We start from the raw sequence: 27,359 nt of genomic DNA, 5'->3' as shown, positions 1-27,359 counted from the left end.
TAGTTTTTTTCCGACACTTCAGGCTCTCGAAGCCGGAAGGAACCAGGCGTCCAACCAATCACGATCGGGTTTCGGACTCCAAGAGGTGGGACCAAGAGACGGAGGACGGACTTATTACTTCCGGTCTGGAGTTGCGCTTGTTAGAGAACAGACAACATAACGATAGTAACACCAACACCAAAAAATAATAACAAACAACCAACAACAATTTTTATTATGGTTCCTTTCCTTTATATATTATTTGCTATAATTCTAAAGAATATTAATGCTCTCTGAGAAGCTACTATAGATTTTACAAACTCTTCTAATTCCTGTTGGTGAATAAAGAGGTCTGTGCCACCTGAACCTTTCTAATTTTCATAGATCTATGTTTACTTCTTTTTCATTGACTATGCTAAAGCCTTTGATTGTGTGGATCACAACAAATTGTGGCAAGTTCTTAAAGAGATGGGAGTACCAGACCATCTTATTTGTCTCTTGAGAAACCTATATGGGGGTCAAGAAGCAACAGTGAAACCAGGACACAGAACCACTGATGGGTTCAAATTGGGAAAGGAGTCCGACAAGGCTGTATACTGTCACCCTGCCTATTTAACTTATATGCAGAGCACATCATGAGAAAGGCGGGGCTAGATGAATCAAAAATTGGAATTAAGATTGCCGGAAGAAATATCAACAACCTCAGATATGCAGATGATACCACTCTAATGGCAGAAAGTGAAGAGGAACTAAAGAGCCTCTTGATGCGGGTGAAGGAAGAGAGTGCAAAAGTTGGCTTGAAACTCAACATTAAGAAAACTGAGATCATGGCATCCGGCCCTCTCAATTCCTGGCAAATAGATGGGGAAGAAATGGAGGTAGTGACAGATTTTACTTTCCTGGGCTCCAAGATTACCGCAGATGGGGACTGCAGCCAAGAAATTAAAAGACGCTTGCTCCTGGGGAGGAAACTATGGCAAATCTAGACAGCATACTAAAAAGCAGAGACATCATCCTGCCAACAAAAGTGCGTATAGTCAAGACTGCTCTTTAGAAGGCCAGATCCTGAAGAGGAAACTCAAATACTTTGGCCACTTAATGGGAAGGAAGGACTCATTGGAGAAGAGTCTAATGCTGGGAGCGATGGAGGGCAAAAGAAGAAGGGGACGGCAGAGAACGAGGTGGCTGGATGGAGTCACTGAAGTAGTCGGAGTGAGCTTAAATGGACTCCAGAGGATGGTAGAGGACAGGAAAGCCTGAAGGAAAGTTGTCCATGGGGTCACGATGGGTCGGACATGACTTCACAACTAACAACAAGGTTTTCGTTGGAATAGATAAGCTACCCTGAACTTTTCTATTAAATGACAGCTCTATGTATTGGATAAATATTTATACTATCTTGGAACCATTCTACAATTTCATACTCTATATCTTCGGATGAATATTTATACTATTCTACTTTATTAATATTTATACTATCCTGGAATCTTTCTACAATTTCATAACTATGAGTTCATATACATATTTATACTGTACTATTCCCCTTTATTAATATTTATACTGATGAACTCTTCTATTATTTCATAGATCTATGTCTTTGTATAAATATTTATAGTACTCCGGAACCATTCTATTATTTTATAGCTCTATGTCTTCAGATGAATATTTATACTGTATAGGACTCTTCCTATTATTTCATAGATCTGTGTCTTCGGATGAATATTTATACTATCTTCCTTTATTAGTGTTTATATTATTCCGGAACCTTTTTATTAAATCATAGATTCAGGTCTTTGGATGAATATTTTGACTACACCGGAATCTTTCTAGATTTTTATTGATCTAGCTTCGCCTGCTCGGGGATCAGTTCGCGCATGCCCATAGGGCCTCCGTCCAAGCCGACCAAGCCTTAGTCTCTTCTCCTCCCTGACGTCAGTCCTCCCAGGGGCAGACCGTCGTGAAGGGGAGGAGAGGAAGGGCGCGCGCGCGGGGCATGCCGGGAACGCCGCCGACGCCCAAGATGGCGGCAGGATTGAAAAGTTGGTGCCGGGGCGGCGGCGGCGGCGGCGCTTTTTCGGGCTCGGCTTGACGCCTCCGGGGCGGCGATGGCGGGGCAGTGAAGGGCGAGGGGAGCCCGGCGGGGAAGATGCCTCCGGGCCCCGCCTGAGACATGGAGGAGGAAGGCAAGAGGGGCAAAAAGGTGAGAGGGGCGTGGCCTTTGGGCGAGGGGGCGGGGCTTGTTTGTATGGGGGCGGGGGGAAAGGCTTCTGTGGGCGGTGGCTCCGGACTACAAAGCCCATCCTCCAAAAGGGCGATCCGCTGCAGAGTTTCGTCAATGGCTTTGGACTACAGAGCCCATCCTCCAAAAGGGCGATCCGCTGCAGAGCCTGTCACCCTTGGACTACATAGCCCATCGTCCTCTTGGGCATCTTGGCAGGAGAGTTGTGCTGATTGGGGTTTGCTTCCCCACCCCCCCACCCCGAATTTGGTCTTGAACTGCAGAGCCCATCATCCTCAATGGTGTTGGACTACATAGCCCATCATCCTCTCCGTCTTGGGCATCCTGGCAGGAGAGCTCTGCTGGTTGGGCTTTTCTTCCCCCCCTCCCCAAATTTGGTCTTGAACTTCAGAGCCCATCCCAAATGGTGATGGACTCTAGAGCCCATCATCCTCAGTGGTGTTGGACTACATAGCCGATCGGTCCTCTCTGTCTTGGGCCTTCTGGCAGGAGAGCTCTGCTGGTTGCGCTTTTCTCCCCCCCTCCCCAAATTTGGTCTTGAACTACAGAGCCCATCCCAAATGGACTCTAGAGCCCATCATCCTCAATGGTGTTGGACTATATAGCCCATTGTCCTCTCTGTCTTGGGCATCCTTGGTTGTGCTGGTTGGGCTTTGCTCCCCTCAAATTTGCCGCTTGAACTGTCATCCTCAATGGCGTTGGACTACGGAGCCCATCATGCCCTCCACGCCTTGGGCATCTTCAGGTTGCAGGAGGGCTGGGCTGGTTGGGCTTTGTTCCCCCGCCCCAAATTTGGAGTGGCCTTGGAGTACATAGAGCCCTTCATCCCAGATGGACTAGAAGGTCAGTCACCCCAAATGGCAGTGGACTACAAAGTCCATCATCCTCGACACACCTTGGGCGTACTGGGGGATGGTGGACTCTGGGGTTCCTGGACAGAGGAGCTGGGCTGGTTGGACTTTTCTCTCACCCCCATCCCCTGAATTTTGAGTGCCTTGGACTATAGAGCCCATCCTCCCAAAGGGTGATGGGCTACAGAGCCCATTATCCTCTGCGCCAGGGCATTCTCGGTGTGCTGTGCTGGTTATGTCTCCTGAGTTTCAAGGTTCCTTCCCCTGTTGGACCTTCGCCTGCATGACCAAAATAGATCTGATAGCCCATTTTCCCCATAATTCAAATTAATAAATTTCTATTTTTTCTCTTTTTTCTTTCTCTTTCCCTTGTTCTCTCATTCTCATTCTCTCTTTCTCTCTTATTCTGTCTCTCTCTCTCTCTCCCTCCCTCCCTCTCTCCCTCTTTCTTTCTTTCTTTTTCTGATTTTCTTTCCTCTTTCTCTCTTTCATTCTCTTTCCCTCATTTTCTCATTCTTATTCTGCCTCTTTCTCTCTCCTTCCCTCCCTCTCTCCCCCTTTCTCTTTCTTTCTCTCCCTTTCTTTTTCTTTCTCTATTACTCTCTCTCATTCTTTCTCTCTCATTCTGATTCTTTACCTCTTTATCTCTCTGTCTCTCTCTCTCCCTCCCTTGTTCTTTCATTCTCTCCCCCTCTGTCTCTTTTTCTCTCACTATTTCCTTCTTTCTTCTTTCTTTCTTTCTTTCTTTCTTTCTTTCTTTCTTTCTTTCTTTCTTTCTTTCTTTCTTTCTTTCTTTCTTTCTCAGTCTATCTCCCTTGTTTTCTCATTCTCTCTATCCCTGCCTCTCTCATTCTGTTTCTCATTCTATCCCATTCTTCCCCCCCCCATCTCTCACTTTGGGATGGACGTATTTGGGGAAGGGGCTCTGATTTGCCTCCCCGTCACTGATTGTGCTGCAGGGGCTTGGCTCCAACTTCTGTTGCTAATTGAGACCGTCGTTAAGTGATTTCCCCCCCCCTCAATTTTACGACCTTTCCTGGCACACTTCTTCAGTGAATTGTGCAGCTGTTAACGTAGACAGTCGTTAAGTGAATCCGGCTTCCCTATTGACTTTACTCGTCAGAAGGTCGCAAAAGGGGATCGCCTGACCCCGGGACCCTGCAACCGTCATAAATATGAGTCAGTTGCCAAGCATCTGAAGTTTGTTGACATGACCACAGAGATGCTGCAACGGTCACAAGTATGAAAAACGGTCCTAAGGACTATTGTAACTGAATGGTCGCTAAGTGAACTATTGTAAGTGGAGGGCTACCTCTACTAAAGATTTACTTCACGGATACGTTGGTAACATGATTGATTTGAAGGTACGGAAGATTAGCCTGTTTTAGAGATTTTCAAGGCTTTGTTCGGCAGGGATTCTGGCTTTCGGGAAGCATCTGTTATCCTTGGAAAGTAGAGAATATGTTTATTTCTATTATCTTTACAATTAATTTGGGACTAGAACTCCCAGTCTCCTAGTTCCTTGGTCAGCACATGATCCATGAACTTCTGAAGATGGATATTGGATGGGAAATTTGCCACCCATCTCAACAGATAGGTAGGTAGGTAAATAGATATTTTTATGTGATATTTTTACATATAAAGGGCGTGGTATTACCAACAGGCCTCATCATTTCTCATGCTTCCTGTCGCTCTATTGTGGTTACCAACGCCACAAGTAAACAAATTTCCGTAGTTATTAGTAAATGTGTTGGCTTTTCCTTAGGAAAATCTCTTAAATGCAAAGATTGGGTTTTTCGGAATGAAATTTGCAAAGGCAGAGAGTCCTGCCAACTTTTATATGTGTCATCCAAATAAATTTCCTGCAACAGTCACAAAAAAATCCGTGAAATGAACCCGTTGTCCTCTCTGCCCCTAGAGACACACCTAACCGAAACGTCCCCCCCCCAAAAACCACCCAGATATAGCTTTTTATTTCATAACAGCTGATTTGAAACGAGACCAAGATCGTTCCAATTAATTCTTGCAATTAATTCTTGCAATTAATTCCTGACCAGTTTGCCTTGTGGAATTGAAATCGTCCTTCAGGATAATTGTGTACGTTTCTGAATTGACAGCGGCGTGGGGGGAAGGCCTACCTGATCATAACTGATGGGGGTAACCCTTGACTTATGACTGCAATGGAGCCCGAAACGCTAAAGGAGACCGTTGTTTGGGGAGGGTGTCCCCGTTTTGTGAGTTTTCGTGCCACCGTTGTTAAGTGAATCACCACCGTCGGTCTGCTAGGAAGCCAGTTGTTGTGTCGATCTGGCTTCCTGCTTGTGAGAAGATCACAAAAGGGGACTTACGTGACCCTAGGACACAACAACGGTCATAAATATGAATCAGTGATCCTTTTGTTGCCTTGCTTAACAACAGTCACAAATGTGAGTCAAGGCCGGCCGGCATTATGGCTTCTTCCAAAGGATATAGGATAGTTTAGTGTCATATTTCTCAAAGTTGGCAACTTGGAAGATGTGAGGACCTATCGTCCCTTTAAGACAGGGGGTCTTCAACTCCCAGAATTTCCCAGCTAGGTGTCTGAGGAATTCTGGGAATTGAAGTCCCCACGGCTTAAAGTTGCCGAACTTGAGAAACACCAGCTTGGTGGTTAAAATAGCTGATTGGGAGCAGCGAAATCTAGTCCTCCAGTATCCTAGAGAATCCATTCTCTTTCCCCATTGGAAATTAAAAAGATTTTGTGGCTTGCCTGAAGTCTACAAAATTTGTTCGATGTTTACTCTCAGTGTGTTGCTGTGTGTTGTGTTGGATGGAGTTTTGTTGAAACGTTGAAGTACCCACAGCTGTTGCTTAAACTCCTTCTGAAACAATCTTGAATGCTTCGGGATTCTCATTCGGTCACATTTAAATCCGTGGTCGCTCGCTGTGGTCTCGTCCTGTCGTTCGGAGATCCGTATGATACACTCAGACCCTCTTTTGCAAAGGTTTGAGCACCCCAACGCCCCCAAAAAAGGCATTGCCTCTATAGCTGTTTCCTTGTGGGAGTATCTCGGATTTTTTTTTTCTTGCCGACAGCTGGTTGTCGCGCTCAGCAGCTCCATTTGTAGAAGGAAGCTGTGGTTTGTCTGCATCCGGCTCTCACTCATGAGAAACGGTTGTCAGTGAGCCATTGCTTTCTGCAAATGCGCGAGTCTTATCTGGCTGTTGAAAGTAACTCTCGGGTAAGACGGCCGACTGCAGACTTTTCCAGGTAGTTTTACTTCCGGAGGATAACGATGGAAAACGAGGTAAGGACGGGTGGTCGTCTTGCAAGAATGGTGTTGTTTTTTTCTCTCTTCGCTGCCCCCCAACCCGTCTCCCTCTGCCCATCCGAAACCCCTCACTCTTGATTTCGTCAAACGTCGGCAACCCACTCTGCCTCCCCCCCCCCTTTCTTTATTTGCAGCCTGGGATCGTCTCCCCGTTCAAGCGAGTCTTCCTGAAGGGGGAGAAGGGGCGCGACAAGAAAGCCCAGGAGAAAGTCACCGAACGGCGGGCTTTGCACACGGTCCCGTTGGCTTTGCCGGATCGCTTTGAGCCGGACGTCCTCTTGAACGACTACATCGAGAAGGAAGTGAAGGTAAGGCCGCCCTCTTCTTGAACGGAAGGACTTTTGAAGGGAATCGTAGAGCTGGAAGGGAGCTCGGCGGTCTTTCAGGCAGGAGACCCTTCTCTCCTCTTCCTCCTCCTCCTCCTCATCTTCCTTTTCCACTTTGTAATAGACTTAACCACCGTGTGACTCACTTAACAATGCAGGGATTCACTTAACGAGGGATTCACTTAACCAAGTGACTCATTTAATAACTGCAGGGATTCACTTAACAACTGCGGAAAGAAATCATACAAGAACAGAGTTGGAAGAGACTTCGGAGGTCTTCAGCCCCCTGCTGAATCAGCAGATCCTTCTCTTCTCCTCCTCCTCCTCCTCCTCTTCCTGCTTCAAACAATAGAGTTGGAAGGGACCTTGGAGGTCTTCTAGTCCAACCACCTGCTCAGACTCGCTATTCTTTCTCCATCCTCCTTCCTCCATTTTCTTCCTCCTCCTTTTTCTTCCTCCTCCCTTCTCCTGTTCCTCCTCCTCCTTCCTTCTACTCCTTCTCCCTTCACTTCCTCCTCCTCTTTCTGTTGCTCTGAATAAAAGAGTCAGAAGTGACCTTGAAGGTCATCTAGTCTGACCCCCTGCTCCAACACGGTGACCCCCATTCCAGAAGGTCCAGCCGCATGACCATTGGGGAGGGATGCCCCAATGGTCACCCCTCCCCAATGGTCAAGGTGGCTTGACTTCTGTCTACGTTGAGGAGCACAGGTGGATCACACAGATAGTCCTCGACGTACGACCATGGGGGAAGGCCGGAAGAGAGAAGAACATTTTCGAAGGTGGGTCTCGAACACAGGACCCCCAGAACCAATACAGGCCGTCCTGTATCACAACCGCAACATTTCTGTTGCTAAGTAAGACAACGAAGTGCTTTTGGGTCTATTTTATGACTCCCTTGCGGTGGTTAAATCAGTCACCCGGTCGTTAAGTGAATCCAAACTTCCTGGTCGACTTGGCTCATCGGAAGGTCGGAATAAGGGAATTACATAACTCCTCAGAGATTCCATGACTGCCCTAAATACGAGTCGGTCTTAATTTTGATCCCCCAATCTCGGGGGGAAAACTGAACTAAGTCTCTTTTTTTTTTTCCAGGGCCGTCGTAAAATCGAGCTGTCACTAAGCGAACTATTTCTCTTTCATTGTAATTTTTTTTTCCACTTTTCAGTATTTGGGTCAAATAACGTCGGTTCCAGGATATCTGAATCCCTCCAGCCGTACTGAAATTCTTCATTTAATCGACACTGCAAAGGTAAACGACCCTTTTTGCCTGCAAGTCCTCGACTTAGAACTGTTCCAAGTTATGAGGACGCTGGGAAAAAAAACCCCCACGACTTGGGAGCGTTTTTCACCGGTGTTACACACCCTTACCACCGTCGCAGTGTTTCCTCACTGTCAGGGGGATCCAAATCCAGACTCTTGGCAACTGACTTGTCTTTACGACGGTGGTGGTGATGGGTCATGGGATCCCCTTCGGACAAGTCAAGGGGGAAAGTCGGATTCAGTTAACGCCTGTGTGACAAACTGCTGCAGCGATTCACTTAAGAACCATGTGAACAATTGAACCGCTGCACCGTTTCACTTAACGACAAGGAAGATCATAAAATGGAGCAAAGTTCACTTCACTCCACAGATTCAGAGAATTAATTTAAGAACTGCAGCAATTCACTTAAGAAATCTTGGCAAGGAAAGCTGTAAAACGGAGCAACGTTTCCTTAACCCACGTCCCTCTTAGCAACATACATTTTGGGGCTCAATTTGCGATCGTAAGTCGAGAAATAGCTGTACTGACTTGCTCACACTGAACGATCTCATTTGAATTTCTGTCCTGTCATAAGAGGGTATTTTACAACCTATCACAGCCAGTCCTCGAACTTACGACCACAACGGAGCCCCAAACTTCCGTTGCTAAGCGAGATATTTGTGAAGTGAGCGTGGCTCCGTTTTAGCCCCTCCCCTTCTTGCCACTGTTGTAAGGCGAATCACTGCAGTCGTTAAACAAGTGATGCAGTTGTTAAGTGAATTTGGTTTCCCCCTTGACTTTGCTCATCAGAAGTGGGGGGTGGTGGTCACGTGAGTCCCCTAGGATGCTGCGACCGTCATAAATACGAGTCGGTTGTCAAAACGTCGGAATTTTGAGTGTGTCATTATGGGAATGCTGCAAAGGGTCATAAGTGTGAAAATCTGTCATCAGTCATTTTTTTTCAATAACTTCAAACCGTCAGCTCTAAGGGGGAACTTCACCGAAAATACCTCCTCCTCCTCCTCCTTTCTAGCACTGATGATGTTAACTAGCTGGGTCATGAGACATCTGCAAGAAAACTCCGACCCACTTCCTTCTTTCTCTCTCCCCCTCCCACAGCGGGCTCACCAGCTTCCTGGCCAGTTGACCCATGAGCACGACGCCGTGGTCAGCGTCTCGGCTTACAACGTCAAGCTCCTCTGGCGTGACGGCGAGGACCTCATCCTCCGGGTGCCCATCCATGACATCGCGTCGGTGTCGTATATCCGAGACGATTCCTCCCATCTGGTGGTGTTGAAAACAGGTAGGTGGGGAGATCTCCAGTGGACAATCGTGTGACGCAGGGATGCTGCAACCGTTATAAATGCCGATAGTCCCCCACTTACAGCGTTTCACTTAGTGACCATTCAGAGTTACATTGGGAAAAAGGAACTGGGTTTTTTTCACTTTTAATGGCCGTCGCAGCATCCCCGCAGTCACACGATCAAAATTTGGAGACTTCATGACCGACTCGTATTTACGACGGTCCCCTTTTGCGACTTCCCGACAATCAAAGTCGATGGGGGAAGCCAGAGTCACTTAATGACCATGTGTTTAACAACGGCCGCAGCGGTTCACTTAACAGCAGGTGGCCACGGATGGAAAAACATGAGCAAAACTTCACAAATGTCTCACTTAGCAACAGAAATGTGGAGGCTCAATGACAGTCGTAAGTTAGGGGACCGCCTGTATGCTGTCGTCTCCATGGCTCAGCCCAAACGGTCATTCAAAGTGAGTCACGCCCCTCTTTGTGACCTTCACGTTGCAATGGTGAAGTGAATCACCATGGTTGTTAAGTGGATTGCCCGGTCGTTAAGCAAGCTGGCTCCTCCCCCTTGATTTGGCATGTTGGAAGCTACGAATTATGATCACGTGACTGGGAGATGCTTTACCAGGCCCAAATTTTGATGATAGGGAAGTATGTGACGGTCGTAAGTATGAGGATCAGCTGTCAACTTTTTTTGCCCCAGTGTTGTCGGTCCTTAAAAGAATGGTCATAAGTTGAGGACTTCCTGTCTAAGCATCTGAAAGGGGGGGGCAAACCTGGAACATAAACATCTTTGGCGATTTGTGCTAAATAACACAACCTCACACTAGCAGTTGGCTTGGGCGGGGGGAGTTCCAATGATGGGGTTTTGTGTGGGGGAGGGTTTCTCTTGGAGACATTTTTTTACCCAACTAGCCAACGTCATCAGTGCTAGGAGGAGGACTGTGGGGTCCTTGGTGCTCTCTGAGCTGGGTGGTTTTCTTGTAGACGTTTCAAGACCCAACTAGGTAACCTCATCAGTGTTAGAAGGCACTGTGTATAAACGGAGAGTAAACCCCACACTACTACTAGCACTGACGAGGTTACTTAGTTGGGTCAGAAAAGGTCTGCAAGAAAATGACCAAGTTTAGAGAGCAACGAGGACACCTCAGTCGTCGTCCTCCACACTCCCTCCTTCTAGCACTGATGATGTTAGCTAGTTGGATCATGAAAGGTCTTCAAAAAATCCACCAAACTCAGACAACACCAAGGAACCCATAATCCTCCTCCACCTCTCCACAAACTCCACTGTCTATGTGTCTCTCTCTCTCTCTCTCTCTCTCTCACACACACACACACACACACACACACACACATATCTCTATTATCTCTAGTATTTGTCTATACTATGTATATATTATCTATCATCTATTATCTATCTTCTATCTCTCTTATTATTTATTGTACATTATCTATATCAATGTATCATTAATATCTATCTATGTATGTATGTATCTGTCTGTCTATCTGTCTAATCTATATCTCTATCTCTATCCCGATCCCTATCTATTATTTGTATCTATCTGTCTATCATCTAATTATCTATCTGTATATCATCTATTATCTATTAATCTATATCTGACTATCATCTATTATCTATATCTCTCTATTAATGTGTCTATCATCTATCTACCTACTGTACCTACCTACCTACCTCTATATCTATCTATCTAGCATCTATCTATTTCTGTCTATATCTTATCTATTTATCATCTATTTCTATCTATTATCTATTTATTTATCTATCTATCTAAATTTATCTATAGCTATCTATCTTATCTATCTTATCTATCTATCTATCTATCTATCTATCTATCCATCCATCCATCCATCCATCCATCCATCCATCCATCCATATCTCTATCTATCTGTTATCTATCTATCTCTATTTATAATTATACCTGTCTGTCTGTCTGTCTCTCTACCTATCTATCATCTATCTATCTCTCCCTTTCTCTCCCTCTCCAAACCTCCCTCCCTTCCAGTGCTGATGACGATCCCTAGTTGGGTCCTGAAACGTCTACTGCAAGGAGGAGGGGGTTTGCGTCTCCACTCACAGCCTCTGTTTTTTCTCAGCTCAGGACCCCGGCATCTCCCCCAGCCAGAGTCTTTGTGCCGAAAGCTCCAAAGCTCTGACCTCCGGCTCTCTTTCGGAGAGTGGCGTGGTGCCCGTCGAAGCTTGTTGCCTGGTGATCCTTGCCACAGAGAATAAGGTTAGATCCTCTGAGGTTTTCTTTTGGGTCCTCCTGCCGGAATTGTCCCCCAGTATTTTTAATTTATTTCACTATTAAATGGATACGTTCACACACCCCCTCCCGTCTTACTGCCAGCGGGCTTCAAACATCTGGCTTTTATGTCTTAAGGCTGGACTAGAACTCACCATCACCTGGTGATTGGCCCAAAGTCACCCTGCTGGCTTTCACACCTAAACCAGAACTAGAACTCACTGTCTCCTGGTTTCTAGGCCCACACATTCCCCACGCTTCACCAAACTGGTTACTGACATTTCCAAGATCCTGGTTTGTCTTACGTTTCTGCCGAGAACAACATAACTTGGTTCCCGCAAAGATCCCTATGGGAGGGTTAGATCTTCCCTCCCCTTTAGTGACCAAACTGTCGCCTTCCGAACCCAGCTCCCGGCGGTCCCCAGTGCAGGCCATCCTTGAACGTACGACCCCCGATTGAGCCCCAGATTCCTGTGGCTAAGTGAGACATTCGTTCTGTGAGCTGTGTCTCATTTTATGACCTCTCCCACCCCATTCGTTCAGGGAATCCCTGCCGTTGTACAATTAGTCCCGCGGTCGTTAAGCGAGTTGGACTTCTTGTTTGCAAAAGGGGAGGGGGGTCGCTGACCAGCAGGATGCTGTGGCCATCGTAAATATGAGTCCGTGGCCAAGTGTCCGAATTTGGTTCCTGTGACCTTGGGGATGCCGGATTGGTCATAATGGTGAAGAACAGTCCTATTTTTGGGGGCCATCGCAATTCTGAACGGTCACTAAGCGAAGTGTTGTAAGTCGAGTGGACTTCTTGTATAACCTGTCCCCTCTGTGTACCAGCGATGGGCTGCTTTCTCCCCAATGTGGTAGGTTTCTACCAGAACCTTCTCGTCTTCTTCTGAAAGACTTCTCTGAAGGGATGTCCACCTCACCTCCATTGGGTTCCTCCTTCCTGCAGGTCACCGGTGAGGAACTCTGCTCCCTTCTCAGCCAAGTCTTCCACATCGTTTACACGGAATCTACTATAGACTTCCTGGACAGAGCGATCTTTGATGGGGCCACCACACCCACGCGGCATCTCTCCATACACAGCGGTAGGAGAAAAGACTCGGATCTCCTTGGGGGTTGGGAGTCATCTTCAGCACCTCTTCCGGAGGCCCTTGGATTCATGGAGTAGCCATCAGGACGGCGTCTCTCCCTCTTATGGGTGGGAGCAAAGGGCTTCCTTCCTCGAGTCAGGTTTCATGGAAGGGAGGTTGGATCAGGAGGCGGAGATGGCCCCGTTGAGGTTCCTCAGGAGAGATCTTCTCCAGAACATGGCCTCAGGAATGTCCATAGTTGGAAGGATGGAGGTGGAACCGGTGGGTGATGGGCCCTCGGGGGTTTACTCCCAAGAGAAGAGAATATTTGTATCTCTGAGCTGGGGGGCGGGCGGGGAGGTTCTTGCAGACTTCTTGTCCTCCTCTTCCTCTTCCTTTCTTCCTCCTCCTCCTCTTGAAACCCCCTTCACTCCTAGCAGGGAAAAATTTCAGAAATGAGAGGAAGACCCCCAACTCATAACCCTCGTTCCCTGTCGGAGGGGCGGGGGTCTCCAAAGCTGCACAGATCCTCCTTCCGCGGGCAGACGGGCCCCCGGGTTTCGGCCATCAGAAAGGACTATCTTGTAGGGGAGTCTGAAGCCCCCCCTCCCACACCCTGGGCTTTTCTGAGCCCCGTTCTTCCCCCGTCCCCCACCCCCCGTCTTCCCCACAGATGACTCGTCGACTAAAGTGGACGTCAAAGACCCCTACGAAACTGAAGCCAGCACGTTGTGAGTTCCTCGCGAACGGGCGCCGTCCCACCCGGGAGAGTTTCTCATCATCCCTACAGGTCGTCCTCGACTTATAACGACTGACACGAGGGTCCCAGATTTCTGTCGCCGAGACAGTGGAGGGAGCTTTGGCTCCGTTTGATGAGCTTTGGCGGTCCCCATCGTTAAGTGAATCATTGCAGTTGTTCAGCAAGTCGGGTGGGGGTTAAGTGAAAGGAGGTCGTGTGACACTCCCAACCCCCCCCTCCTTTGGGACACTGTGGCCGTCGTAAGAACGTGCCAGGTTCAAAGAGTCCAAATTTTGACCACTCGACTGGAGAGATACTGTGACGGTCATAAGTGTGAAAAATGGTCATAAGTCTCTTTTGCTTTAGCACTGTTTTAAGGTCCAAATTTTAATCACTTGGCCATGGGGATGCCACAAGCATCGTAAGTGCAAGGACTGGCTGAAAGTCCCTTTTTTCATCTCCGTTTTAAGTGCCAAATTTTGATCCTATAATCAAGGGAATCCTTCAAGGGTCAGGTCATAAGTGCGAGGACTGGCTGAAAGTCCCTTTTTTCAGTGCCATTTTAACTGCCAAATTTTGATCATGTGACCATAGGGATACTGCAAGCGTTATAAGTGCGAGGACTGCCTAAAAGTCCCCTTTTCCAGCATTATTTTAACTGTCAAATTTTGATCACGTAACCATGGGGATGCTGATAAGGTCGTAAGTGCGAGGAGTGGGCTCTAAGCCATTTTTTCCAGCGCTGTTGTAACTTTCGTCACTAAACGAATGGTCCTAAGTCAAGAATGACCTGGACTGTCCTCAATGAGGTTTGCTTTGGATGTGTGGCTGCGTAAGTACTCCTCGTCTTACAGTGATTCATTTAGCGACCATTCCAAATTACGATGGCACTGAAAACAGGTGTTTTTCACACTGATGACCTTTGTGGCATCCCCGTGATCCAAATTCTGAGTCATATTTATGACAGTCGCAGCGTCCCGGGCTCACGTGGATCTCCGTCCCGGCACCCTAACTCAATGGGGAAGTGTTGAGTTACTTAACGACGGGGTGATTTACTTAACAACCGCAGCGGTTCACTTCACCACGTCTGCCAGAGAGGCCATACGAAGGTGGCAAGACGCACTTCCAAATGTCTCACTTAGCGACCGAAACGTGGAGGGGGATGCACGGATGCGGTCATACATCGAGGACTGCCTCTTATTATTATTATTGTAATTATTGATAAGTTTTCTCTCCAAATGGAATTGAAATGGAGTATCGGACAAGGAGTCCTCAATTTACAAAGATGGGAAACTTAGCGCCGTCATTGAAGCCGCGGAGCTGGCCCTGGGCTTTTTTTTTTCTGGGATACGGGTTCGAGGCCCAGGCCATCCCTTTGGAAGGTCCTGGAATCACTTTTGTGTGTGTGTGTGTGTCTCTCTCTCTCTTTCCCCCACCCTCCCACCCCCTGGTTTCTTTCCAGCTCTTTCCCAGAATCCTTAGATACGGGGTGCAACTCCCCCACCTCCTTCTCTGCCCAGCCATCGCCCCCCGCCAAAACAGCCAGCGACAGCGAGCTGAGCACGACAGCCACGGAACTCCTGCAGGACTACATGATGACGGTAAGTGGGACGAGAGAAGCCCACCCCCACCCCTCCACACACACACACACACACACACGGAAAAGTTGGAAGGGACCATCTATTCTAATCCAACCCCCTGCTCAAGAAGGAAATGCTTACGGAATAAAGAAGATTTGGAAGGGACCCTTGGAGGTCATTTAGTCCAACCCCCTACTGAAGAAGCAGATTCAGCATGCTTTAAAAGGGGGGAGGACTTCCAACTCCTAGGATCCCCCATCCGGCATGATTTAAGAGGGCTGGACTTCCCAGAAATCCCCATTGTTTTAAGAGGGATAGATTTTTGACTCCCAGAATCTCCCAGCCAGCTTCCTTATGTATACAAGAAAAGGCCTATTTTCCATAAACCATAAATGGTGAGTTTAACTCCTGGAGAAAACAGGCAATCTGCCTTGGACCATTTATTGAAACCTGGTTTTTACTTCCAACGTTGATTCGTCTTTTTGTTTGGGTAACCGCGTTCCTCCTGCATTCTAGTTACGGACGAAGCTTTCCTCGCACGAGATCCAACAGTTCGCCATGCTTCTGCACGAGTACCGCAACGGGGCCTCCGTCCACGAGTTCTGCGTCAACTTGCGACATCTTTATGGGGACAGCCGGAAATTCCTTCTGCTGGGTAACCGTTTCCCCACCCCGTGTGGGGATTGGGCACCCCCCCCAAAATTAATTGGGATTGTGGGTAGTCGGCTCTCTTGGCTAGTTGTGTTGGCTTCAACTGTGGGGTCCTTGGTGCTCTCTGAGCTGGGTGCTTTTTTCAAAGTCCTGCGTTCGAGTCCACCCACGCCTTCTCCGCTGAGTTCCCTTACCACCTTCCTCCTCCCCCCAAGGTCTCCGTCCCTTCATCCCCGAGAAGGACAGCCAGTACTTCGAGAACTTCCTCGAGACTATCGGCGTGAAGGACGGACGGGGAATCATCACGGATAGCTTCGGTCGGTACCGGTGGACGGTGAGATCCGCCTCCAACTCCGCCACCAACGGCAATGGCGCCACCGGAAGCTCCGATGACCAGTCGGCGCCGTCGGAGGGCGACGAGTGGGACCGGATGATCTCCGACATCAGCAACGACATCGAAGCCTTGGGGTGCAGCTTGGATCAAGATTCGTCGTGATCCGGGCAAGGATGCCGAGAGACATTGGGACTTTCGATTCTCGCGCCTTCCCCCTTTCTTTTTCCTCTTGTCTCGTTTCCCAAAGTTTCGACGAGACTCTCAGTCCCCGGCCATTTCTCCAAGCATGGGTGCCCATCGCTATGTGTGTGTGTCTGTGTGTGAGTGAGTGGATTGTGGAGAAGACACAAACCCCAGGAAGATCTTCAGAAGCTTCTTGGAGGGGGGGGCTATTCCCCGCCTCACGGTTTTCACACCTTTCTAATGCTTGTGTGGACGTCTGAATGCGTGTTCCTGGACGTTTCTCGCGGTTGAAATTCCAAGCGGTTGTCCTTACATTTCAAGAGCAGGAGGAGATCTGGCGGAGAAGCTGTTGAGGTGCTCCAGAGCTCCATCCGCTGGTGGGAAGATGAACTCCTCCCATCGACACCAGCGGGCTGATCTTCCTGGGAGTCGTTTGGGAGGTCCATAAGTCTGGTGGGAGGGCAGTGAATTCGAACTCGGGGCTCCCTACGGGCAGGCGGGTTGACCTCAGGGAGGGTGGAGAACCTGGTTGAGAAACCAGGTCTCCTTCAAGACAAGCCGCAGCTCCTTTGCTTGTCCACGTGGGTCCAAACCTTCCCCGATCTTGGCCAAATTCGGTCTGTTCCAAGCGGCCGGACCTCAGTGAGGAGCCTTGCTTTCCTCGAACAAGCAGGGCATTGTGTGAGGTTGTGGGTACGGGTGTCTCGTGGTGGACTTCCATCAAGAACTTGATTTGAGAACCAACAACGCGAACGAGACATTTTAAATCCTGGTTTATTTTAAGAAGCAAAGGCAATATATACATATGTACATGTGTTGTATATATTATACATACAAATGCACAGATATTTTTCTAAGCGTGTTTCACGCCGCCAAGAGCTCTCTGGGCTTCGATAAACTGACATGTATGCTCTTTTAGCCCTTTGGGGAGACGGACATCTGTGTCTTTATTTTTTATTTTTTTTTAAAGCGCACCAAAGATTTCTGTCTTGTGTTTTGTGTTTAAAAAAAAAAAAAAAAACAACCCACCGGTTTCGAATAAAAAAAAAACCTGGCCATGGAAAACTAACCACAATAAGGGGACTTGAGAACTTCTTAGCTTTCCATCTAGGGAAACTGACCGGGATACGTGCCGGTTTTGTGTCTCTGCAAATGAGGGGTCGCAAATGGCGGCTCGCCTCCAGAAGTTGTAGGTGCTCCATCACACTGGAGGTTTGGAAGAGATTGGACAACTGTCTGTTCTAAATGGTAGAGGGCCTCGCTTGGGCAGGGGGCTGGACTAGAGGACCTCCAAGGTCCCTTCCAGGTGTGTTATTCTGTGGAACGGTTTCCTCCTCACTGGTGGGGGTCCGTGGTGCTCTCTGGGCTGGGTGGTTTTCCTGAAGACGTTTCGTGATTCAACTAGGTGACATCATTGGTGCTGGGAGGGAGGGAGGTTTGGTCTCATTAGTCCCTTCTAGCACTGATGATGATCTCTAGTTGGGTCATGAAACGTCTGTAAGGGTTAGGGTTTTTGTCCTAACAGTCATTGTCCTCACCGCCACCTCTTCCTTCCTTCCTCCTTCCTCTTCTTCCTTCCTCCCCCTCTTCCTCCTTCCTCCCTCCCTCTTCCTCCTTCCTTCCTCCTTCCCTCCCTCCCTCTTCCTCCTTCCTTCCTTCCTTCCTTCCTCCTTCCTTTCTTCTCCTACTCAAGAAGCCTTCCCTGGATGAGGCTGAATTAGCCAACTACTGTCCGGTCTCCAACCTTCGTTTTGTGGCGAAGGTTGTTGAGAGTGTGGTGGCACGACAACTGCCCGGGCACCTGGATGAAGCTACCTATCTGGACCTGTACCAGTCGGACTTCAGGCAGGGGCACAGCACGGAAACGGCATTGGTCGCGTTGGTGGATGATCTCTGGAGGGCCCGGGACAGGGGTTGCTCCTCTGTCCTGGTCCTGTTAGATCTCTCAGCGGCTTTTGATACCATCGACCATGGTATCATGCTGCACCGGTTGAGGGGGTTAGGAATAGGGGGCACCATTTTGCGGTGGTTCTCCTCCTTCCTCTCCGACCACTCGCAGTTTGTGTTGGCAGGGGGGCAGAGGCCGACCTCGAGGCGCCTCGCTTGGGGAGTGCCGCAAGGGTCGGTCCTCTTGCCTCTCCTGTTCAACATTTATGTGAAGCCGCTGGGTGAGATCATCCGTGGCTTTGGGGTGAAGGGTCACCTGTACGCTGACGATACTCAGCTGTACATCTCCACCCCAGGCCACCCCAACGATGCCCTTGAAGTGATGCCCCGCTGCCTGGAGGCCGTGCAGGTCTGCATGGGGAGAAATAGGCTCAGGCTCAACCCCTCCAAGACCGAGTGGCTGTGGCTTCCGGCATCGCGATATAGTCAGCAGGCGCCATCACTGTCTATAGGGGGTGAATCTCTACCGCCCACAGAGAGGGCTCTGGGTGTCCTGGACGCACGGCTGTCTTTAGAAGAGCATATGACGGCCGTGGCCAGGGGGGCCTTTTATCAGGTTCGCCTGGTTCGCCAGTTGCAGCCCTTTCTGGACAGGGATGCCTTGTGCACAGTCACTCACGCCCTTGTTACCTTCCGGCTGGACTGCTGTAATGCTCTCTACATGGGGCTCCCCTTGAAGAGCACTCGGAGGCTCCAACTGGTCCAGAATGTGGCCGCGCGGGCGGTTATGGGTTCAACTTGTTGCGCCCATGTAACACCGCTCCTGCGTGAGCTGCACTGGCTCCCAGCGGTCTTCCGGGTGCGATTCAAGGTGTTGGTTACCACCTTTAAAGCGCTCCATGGCTTAGGACCCGGGTACCTTTGAGACCGTCTTCTGCCACCAATAGCCTCCCACCGGCCAGTCCGCTCCCATAGAGAGGGGCTTCTCAGGGTGCCATTGACCAAGTTATGTCGGCTGGCGACACCAGGGGGAGGGCCTTCTCTGTGGGAGCCCCAGCCCTGTGGAATGAACTGCCCCCGGAAATACGTAAGATCCCCGACCTCCGGGTATTTCGCTGCGCACTCAAGACCCTACTGTTCCGACAGGCAGGGCTAGCTTCATAATTGAGTTTTAAATTCGGAATTCTTAAATTTTGGGGTTTTTTAGCTAATTGGCCTTGAATGTAATACTTTTAATAATTTTTAAATTTAAATTGTGATATTTGTATTGTGTTTTTACCTGGCTGTACACCGCCCCAAGTCCTTCGGGAGAGGGGCGGTATAGAAATAAAATTATCCTTATCCTTCCCTCCCTCTTCTTCCTTCCTCCCCCTTTCTCCTTCCTCCCTCCCTCCCTCCCCCTTTCTCCTTCCTTCCTTCCTTCCTCCTTCCTCCCCCTCTTCCTCCTTCCTTCCTTCGCTCCCTCTCTGATGCTGTTCCCTAGTTTTGTCATGAAACATCCAGAAGTAAACCTACAAGTTCAGAGAGCACCCAGGATCCCACAGTACTCCTCCTCCTCCTCTTCCTCCTCCTCCCTTCTAGCACTGATGATGATCTCTAGTTGGGTCATGAAACGTCTACAAGGAAATTCCCCCCCCCAGCTCAGAGAGCCCCCAGGATCCCAACCTTGCAACCCTCCGCTACAAATTCTTGCCTATCGGTCTCCACCTCGGTTTCTCTTCGGCTTCCTTCGTTTTGTGCCCATCACAGCCGGTCGCTCCGACCAAGAACGTCGCTGACGTTAAAACACAACACTCAAAACTCTGCCTGATTTAACAACCCATTCCAGATCATCGGTGGTTTGCCTTGAGGCTAAAATCTTGATGTAAGCTGCAAAATATTTACATTTTTTCTTTTTGGCAAGGCATGAATTTTAACTACCCAGCGTCCAAATCCACGAGAAAAATAAAAATCTGTATTTATTTTTTCTTTTGCAAATGCCCCGAGCGAAAGAGCTTTGTGTCACATAAACATACACGGGAGGGGGGGGGATTCCCAGGAACATGGTTTAGTTTATTTGATTTGTATACCGCCCTACTCCCGAAGGACTCAGGGCGGTGAACAGCCAACAATAAAATACATAAATACACAAAATTTAAAAAACCCGGTGGTATCTGGACCCCTTAAAATGATAAATTAAATGATAAATAACACATTTAAAAAGGAGCATTAGTTTGAATTGGGCGAGGAAAAACCATTCCGGAAGAAGAAACAACGCTCAAACTGGCAGCTTTGCGTGATGGGTAAATGTTGAGTAACTCAGCGAGAAGCCACTGGGTGTAACCTAAGAGGAACTACAAAGGCTAAACCCTCCAGCGCTTCACGCGCGGTGCGATTTTTTAGGCCACTTGCTCAAGAGTTCGAATCCTGTTTTTTTTCAGCAAATTCATCCCGATTGGCTACTTAAATCCTGCCGAATGAATGAACGTGGGAATTTGGGGGTGAATTCGAACTCCACTCCGGCTGGGATAACCAACTAGGATTTCAATCCTGAGATAACAGGAACCGCTGTCTGGATGTTTTCCAACTGGTTTTAAACAACCAAAGACAAGGGGGGCGGGGGGGCGGGAGGAAAGAACCCAGATTCATTTAGCGGCCGTGTGAAAAACAGGCATAAAATCAGGCGCGAGTCACAGAAACCTGGCTTAGTGTTGGGTGATTCTGGACCTGATTATGGGGTGGTTGAATGTCATCAGTGCCAGAAGGGACTTGTTTAAAGAGAGAAAACATCCCACTCCCTTCTAGCACGGATGACGTTCCATAGTTGGGTCATTAAATGTCTGCACCAAACTCAGAGAGCACCCCATAGTCATTTTTCTGCTCTCCCACATCCTCCTCTTCCTCCCTCTTCTAGCACTGAGGACGTTCTATAGCTGGGTCACGAGATGTCTGCAAGAAAACAACCAAATTCAGAGAGCACCCAGGACCTCACAGTCTCCTCCTCCCTTCCAGCACTGATGACGTTCCCTAGCTGGGCCATGAAAGGTCCCTTAAGAAAACCACACAGCTCAGAGAATACTCAGGACTCCCTTCAATTCGACCCAGAGTTACAAATTCTCTCTTTTCTGGATCCCAACCCAACAGGACACAAAAAAAGGGTCTCCCTCATACTCTTTGCTGCGTATTTGATACAACCGGGGAGATCCAGCTTGAGTCCTGCGTTCTCCGCCCAATCCTTGCTTCTGGTTGCATCAGCTGAACGCCGATTCCCTCCGGCCTTCTGCAAATGGAGAGTTCGACCTCTTTGCAAGTTACAAAGAGTCGGTGAAGGTCTCAGCATATGGAGAGAGAGATGGGAGAGAGTAGATGACTTTGGTCGGAAACGGTGTAGGGTTGGACTAGAGGACCTCTAATGTCACATTTCAACTCCTGTTGTTCTGTAAGGTTCTCCTGCTCGAGCAGGAAGTTGGGACTAGATGACCTCGGAGGACCCTCCAATTTTGTAACTCTATAAGGGACTCCTGCTCAAGCGGGGGGGGGGGTTTGGACTAGATGACCTCAGAGGTCCCTTCCGGTTCGGTAATTGTGATGCACAAAATGCGCACCCCGATGCTCGATTGTCACAAGAGGACAAAGGAATCCAGACCCATCACAGACCCCAAATGACCCCAAAATTTCTGTCGTTAAGCGAGACATTGGTTAAGTGAGTTGGGCTTCATTTTGTGACCTATTCTGTCGCTGTTGTTATGCGAAGCACGGCCACCTTTCAGCTACTCACTGAAAGGGTCTAATTTGACTATGTCTACGTCCCATTTTTGGGGACCATCGTCACTTCCAGAACGGTCCTTAAACAGAATGTTGTAAGTCAAGGACTGACACTCGACAGCTTCGAAGCCCCCCACCTCCCAGCAAAGGACAGAGAGACGGAGTCCGGGTGTAGCAGGAGTGAATATACCGTTTATTAAGCGAGAGAGCATCCTTGGTGTAGAAGAATCGGGGAGTAAAGTCTTTGCATCCTAACAGCTGTATCGGCCACGGACAACTGGATGTCTTTACAGAAGTGGGGGGTGGAGAACTGAGGCAGGGGGAGGGTGCTCTGAGCTGGGCGTCACCCCACCGATTACTACGTGGTTAGCTCCTGGAAGACAGAAGGGGAAGAAGAGAAGCGTCAGGTCTAGGAACTGGGGAGGGTGGAGGGGTGGAGTTGTCACAGACATTTTGTGACCCAGCTAGGCAACATCATCAGTGCTGCAAGGAAGGAGGAGGAAGAGAAAGAAGGACCGTGGGGTCTTTGGACCTCTCTGAGCTGGAAGGTTTTAATGCAGACGTCTCATGACCCAACTAGGAAACATCTTCAGTGCTACAAGGGGGATGGGGTTTGGGAGGAGGAGGAGGAGGTAGAGGAAGAGGAAGAGGAGGAGGAAGAAGAAGAGGAGGAGGAGGAGGAGGAGTGTGGGGTCCTTGGTGCTCTCTGAACTGGGTGTCTTTTGTGCAGATGTCTCTAGGGAACATCATCAGTGCTAGAAGGGACTATAGATATAGATATATATAGATATAGATATATATGAACAGAAACCCAACCCAGCTCCCTTCTAGCACTGATGATGTTACCTAGCTGGGTCGAGAAATGTCTGCAAGGAAATGCTCACCAAGCTCAGAAAGCACAGTCCTCCTCCTCCTCCTCCTCCTCTGGGACGGAGCCTTGTAAATTCTCTTCCTCTCAACCAAACTCTCAAAACTTGGCGCTCTCTCCCTCCTCTGGAATTCAGCCCCTCCTTCCCTCCCTCTTTTCCTGCTGGGAATCCAGGCTACCTTCCACCACAGCAGAGGAGGGACGGCTGCTGCCCTCAAGCACTCACCATGATGGCATTGACGATGTCGTTGTTGTTGTGCCGGAGGGCTCGGACGGCTTTTGGGCGGGAGACATTGGCCTGAGCCATGACCAATTCAATATCCCTCACCTCCAGACCCGTTTCGTCCACCTGGGAAGGAGGGGAGGGAGGGAAGGTGGGAGAAAGGAAGGAAGGAAGGAAGGAAGGAAGGAAGGAAGGAAGGAAGGAAGGAAGAAAGAAAGAAAAAGAAAGAAAGAGGGACCATCATGCAAGGTGGACTTCAAGAGGTGGATACAAATCCCAAATCCCAACTCAACCTCAGGCTCCATCCAGTGTGGACAACTCTTCTGATCCAAGAGATGGAGAAGAGCAGCCCCATTCTCGGTCCAGGCAAGATATTCCAGGCAAGAATTGTGCTCCATGGGTTAATAGCCTGGCTCCCGAGAAGTCTACTCCCCTTGGACCTCCTAGGAGGTGGACCTCCAAGGAGGACATCATGAAGGTACTCATTCCTCTTGGGCTTCCCTCCTTTCCACCCCCACCTCCAGCTCAAGTCTGGAGAAGGTTGACATCTGGGTCTCCTTACCTCCTCCTCTTCCTCACTCTCCTCCTTGATGGTGAGGGCTAAACCATATTCATTGGTCAAGGTTGAGTGATCCATAGGAACTTTGAACTTCTCCGCCGCCTCTTTGTAGACCTGTTGGGAGAGGTCTTCCACCTGCAGCAGAAAACAATGGAGAGCCTTCAGATCTTTCTCCATTCTGGAGGAGGAGGAGACCTGGCTTTGGCCTGTCTCCAGAAGAAGACACCCAACAAGACATTCTCCAATGAGTCCCAGATGGTTGGCCTAGGAGACCCTTCCATGTTCTACCAAGAGGCCAGGTCCTTCAACCAGGAATTTGAGAGGACCACTTCCCTAAACCTCCATTTCCAATCTGAATTCTCCCACTGAGGTGAGAAGAAGACAATCTCTTGGTCTCTCCAGTCAAGAAAGGCAGATGCCAATCTATCACAACATAGGAAGTCCTCAACGTACAACCATTCGTTTAGCAACCAAAGGTAGAAGAGCAATGAAAAAGTGAGCTACAACCATGGTTTTCCATGCTTATGACCGTTGCGGCATTCCCGTAATCCAAATTCAGACAACTTGGCAACGGACTCACGTTTATGACGGTCGCGGTGGCCCCCGGGGGTTGCGTGATCCCCCATTGGAGACCTTTCGGACAGCAGAGTCAATGGGGAAGCCAGATTCGCTTAAGGACCATTGTGACTCTCTCTTAACAACTACAGCGATTGGCATAAGGTCTGAGGCAACAGTTATCTCACTTCCCAATGGAAGTTTTGGGTTCAGTTGTGGGCATAAGTTGAGGACTACTGGTGTTAAAAATAAGAATGTCCGTCCAGTCAGTCAATCAGTCAATCTCTCTCTCCCTTCCTTCCTCCCTCTCTCTCTCACCCGCTCTCTCCCTCCCTCCCTCCCTTCCCTTTCCGCTTTCCCGCCTTCCCCGTCTCCCAACCTCTTCCTTCTGTCTTCCTCCCTTTCTCCTCCCTTTCTTTTTCCCCTCTCTCGTTTTCCCCCTCCCCTTCTCCTTCAGCCTTCTCTCCCTCTCCTCCTTTCTCCTCTCCCTCCCCCTCCCTCCTTGCTTCCTTCTCACCCTATCCTTCCTCCTCATATTCTTCTTTCCCTCCTTCCCTCCCTCCCTCTCTCCTTCCTTTCTCTCCTCCCTCCCTCCCTTTCATTCTTTCTTGCTTTTCTCCCTCCTTGTTCCCTCTTTCTTCCTTTCCCATTTTCCTCCCTTCATCCCTCCCTCGTCAGTTATCCAACACAAATTTTCCAAGCTCCTTCCTCCCTCCCTCCCCCTATCACTTCTTCCTACTTCCCTGTCTTCTTCCTTTCCTTCCATCCATCATTCTCCTCTCCTTCCTCCCTCCCTTTCCTTCCTTCCTTCCCTCCTGTATCCTATATCTCCTTCCTCCTTTCATTCCATCCTGCTTCCCTTTCACCTTCATTTCTTCCATTAATCCTTCTAACTCTCCTTCCTTCCTTCCCTCCATTCTTGCCATTCCATTTCCCCCTTCTTTTCCCTTCCCTTCATTACTCCTTCCTTCCTTCCTTCCATTCCTTCCTTCCTTCCCTTATCCTATCCTTCTTTTTGTTCCTTTCTCCTTCCCTTTCTCCCCTTTTCCTCCCTTCCTTCCTTGCCATTCCCTTCCCTTCATTATTCCTTCCTTCCTTCCTACCTTTTCTCATTCCTCGTTCCTTCCTTCCACCCATCCACCTATCTTTCCTTTCTTCCTTTCTTCCTTTCTTCCTTCCTTCCATCCTTCCTTCCTTCCTTCCTCCCCTCCCTCCCTCCCTCCCTCTTCAGTCATCAATAGATTTCCCCCTCCCCCAGGATCCCAGCTCCCCCCAGATCCTCTTCCCTCTTTTCAGATCACCTTGACTTCTCCAAAGACGATGTAGGAGTCAGAAGCTGGACTTTTGAAGACATCCGGATTGGTGATGGCAAGCAAGATATTCCTGGATTTACGGATGGTTATCCTGGTCACGCCGTGGATCTGCCGCAGACCCAGCTTGGACATGGCCTGGGGGCAAAGAAGACCACCACACACAGCCCATCAGCATCATGTTGATGGGCTCTCAACCACACCATGGAGAGAGGAACTCACAACACCCTCAAAAGCCACGGAAGAAGCTTGTAGGTCAACTAAAGAGCTGGTTGAAGAACAAGGAGAAGGAGGGACCTTCTCCCATCCAAAGCTACAGTTGAGGTCCTGTAGACCAACCCCTTGCTTCCACGGAAGGCCATCTTGAGGTTCGGTCTTCTTCAAGACATGGTGGACCATGAACTCTGGAAAGTTCTGGAGACCACAAGATGTTTCTGGTATGAACCATGCAGAAGTCTTCTTCTGACCTCTTGAGAGAACTTAACTTCTCAGTCCAGAACCAAAGAAAGGGCAAGAGAGATATTTACACCCCAAAAATTGGAGTTGTTCCTAGGCGCTCTGTGGCTGATGCTTACTACAATGAGTGGAAGACTTTCACCTTGCCAGCCCTTTGAGGTAGACCAGATCAGGAAACTAGCAAACTTTAGATAAACACTCTTAATAAAAGTGGCGAGTTCTAGTGTCAGGCACGAAAGAGAGTTGCGTGGCTTTGAGCCAATCAAGAGGAGACAGTGAATTATAGTTCCACCTTAAGTATGAAAGGATGTTGGTTGATTTTGATTCAATCACCAGGAGACCATGAGTTCTAGTTCCACGTTAAGCAAGAAATCTAGCTGGGTGATTTTGGGCCAGTCCCTCTCTGAAAGCCCAACCTACCTTGCAGGATTGTTGTTTTGGAGAAAATAGGAGGAGGGAGGTATGCTGGATAGGTTCACCGCTTGAATTATTTGTGAGAAAGGAAGGAAGGAGGGAGGGGGGAAGGATGGAGGGAGGAAAGAGATGAATGGGGAAGGGTAGATGGAAGAGGAGGAAGGAGAGACGGAAGGAAGAAAGAGAGGGAGGGAAGGAAGGATGGGAGGGGGAGGGGAGGGGAGGGGAGGAGGGAAGGAGGGAAAGAGGGAATGAAGGGAGGAAAGAAAGGAGGGAGGGAGGGAATTACCTTTCGAGCTTTCTTCTCGCTCCGGCTTAGTTTCGGTTTCCTAATGGCCTCCTCGTCAGTCCCCAGGGAATGCGTCAGTTGGGCCTGCATAAAAGCAAATCTCTTTACTCATCCCTTACTACTAAGCGGATCCCTTTGGCTGAAAAAGAGTTTTTATGCTCTCCCCAAAACTTCTCTTTACCTTCCCGAAAAGGCACTTAGCTGGCCTCGATTAACGTCCGAGATCGTTTTTGAAAAGGTCTTTTGTTTATTTATTTTATTGTGCATCTTCCCATCAACCCTCCCGTCTTTGCAATTGTGGGTCGTGTGACGTTGGGCCAATCACCAGGCGACAGGGAGTTCTAGTCCCGCAGGCTGAGTGACTTTGAGCCTCTCTGTCTCAGCCCAGCCCACCTCAGGTGCCACTGACTAGGGAATTCTGGGAATTGAAGTCCACCCATTTCGGTCTGCGAGGGCCACACCTGCACCGAGTGAGCTGTCCGTGGTTCTTCAAAGTTCGGCTCTTCCCATTCCGGGAGAGATCCTTCGTTGCTTTCAGAATCGTTGGAAGATCCTGCAGAAAGATATTTTAGGGTATTCTAACCGAGGTCTCCTTTTCCAACTGCTGTAAACTGCTGTATTTCAGCCATGGCTGCAATCGTTAAGCGACTGCTGTTGTCATTAAGCCATTGCTGCGGTCATTAAGTGACTCTTGCACTCGTTAAGCCACTCCTGTGGTCGTTTAGCAAACACAGCAGTCATTAAGCGAACCCACTGGCTAATATGAGGCGGGATTGACTGAAAACGTCAATTTCAGCAAAAACATTGTAAATCAGGGTTTAGTGACCAGGGAAAGATGCAAACGGTCATAAAAGCAGATCAGCTACTGACTGTCCAAAATGGTGATATGTGACCACAGAGACTTTAAGAGGTTTGGAGGTTTGGAAGCAGGTCCAATTCTAACTTTGAATGGTCACTAAGTGAGCGGTCATATTTCGAAGT

At 48.9% G+C, this 27,359-nt stretch overlaps 2 protein-coding genes across 3 annotated transcripts; one reads left to right on the top strand and one right to left on the bottom strand.

Moving 5' to 3' along the window:
• Window positions 1-1,923: 1,923 nt before the first annotated feature.
• CCM2 (CCM2 scaffold protein) lies at window positions 1,924-17,056 on the top strand. Of its 2 annotated transcripts, none has more exons than XM_034430520.3 (10): window positions 1,924-2,179; window positions 6,515-6,688; window positions 7,872-7,955; window positions 9,066-9,249; window positions 11,368-11,504; window positions 12,466-12,601; window positions 13,260-13,317; window positions 14,788-14,926; window positions 15,422-15,560; window positions 15,772-17,056. In XM_034430520.3, exons 1-10 carry the CDS (start codon window positions 2,150-2,152, stop codon window positions 16,050-16,052), a joined length of 1,362 nt encoding a protein of 453 aa, XP_034286411.1. In that variant the 5' UTR covers window positions 1,924-2,149; the 3' UTR covers window positions 16,053-17,056. The 2 variants fall into 2 exon arrangements, with proteins under 2 accessions (XP_034286411.1, XP_087749337.1); XM_087893211.1 differs by having other exon boundaries at window positions 1,925-2,179; window positions 14,799-14,926.
• Window positions 17,057-21,876: 4,820 nt separating this feature from the next.
• On the bottom strand, window positions 21,877-26,468 carry LOC148114408 (nascent polypeptide-associated complex subunit alpha-like). The gene is made up of 5 exons (XM_087893698.1): window positions 26,379-26,468; window positions 25,211-25,357; window positions 23,358-23,489; window positions 22,799-22,921; window positions 21,877-22,077 (listed from the first exon to the last, which is right to left on the bottom strand). Exons 1-5 carry the CDS (start codon window positions 26,466-26,468, stop codon window positions 22,063-22,065), a joined length of 507 nt encoding a protein of 168 aa, XP_087749824.1. The 3' UTR covers window positions 21,877-22,062.
• Between the last annotated feature and the right edge of the window lie 891 nt (window positions 26,469-27,359).

The sequence above is a fragment of the Pantherophis guttatus genome, chromosome 4 (assembly GCF_059756535.1).
Source record: "Pantherophis guttatus breed Tessera chromosome 4, ASM5975653v1, whole genome shotgun sequence".
Classification (NCBI taxonomy): Eukaryota; Metazoa; Chordata; class Lepidosauria; order Squamata; family Colubridae; genus Pantherophis; species Pantherophis guttatus.
Note: the sequence above shows the minus strand (reverse complement) of the source record. Positions and strands in the feature narration are given on the sequence as shown.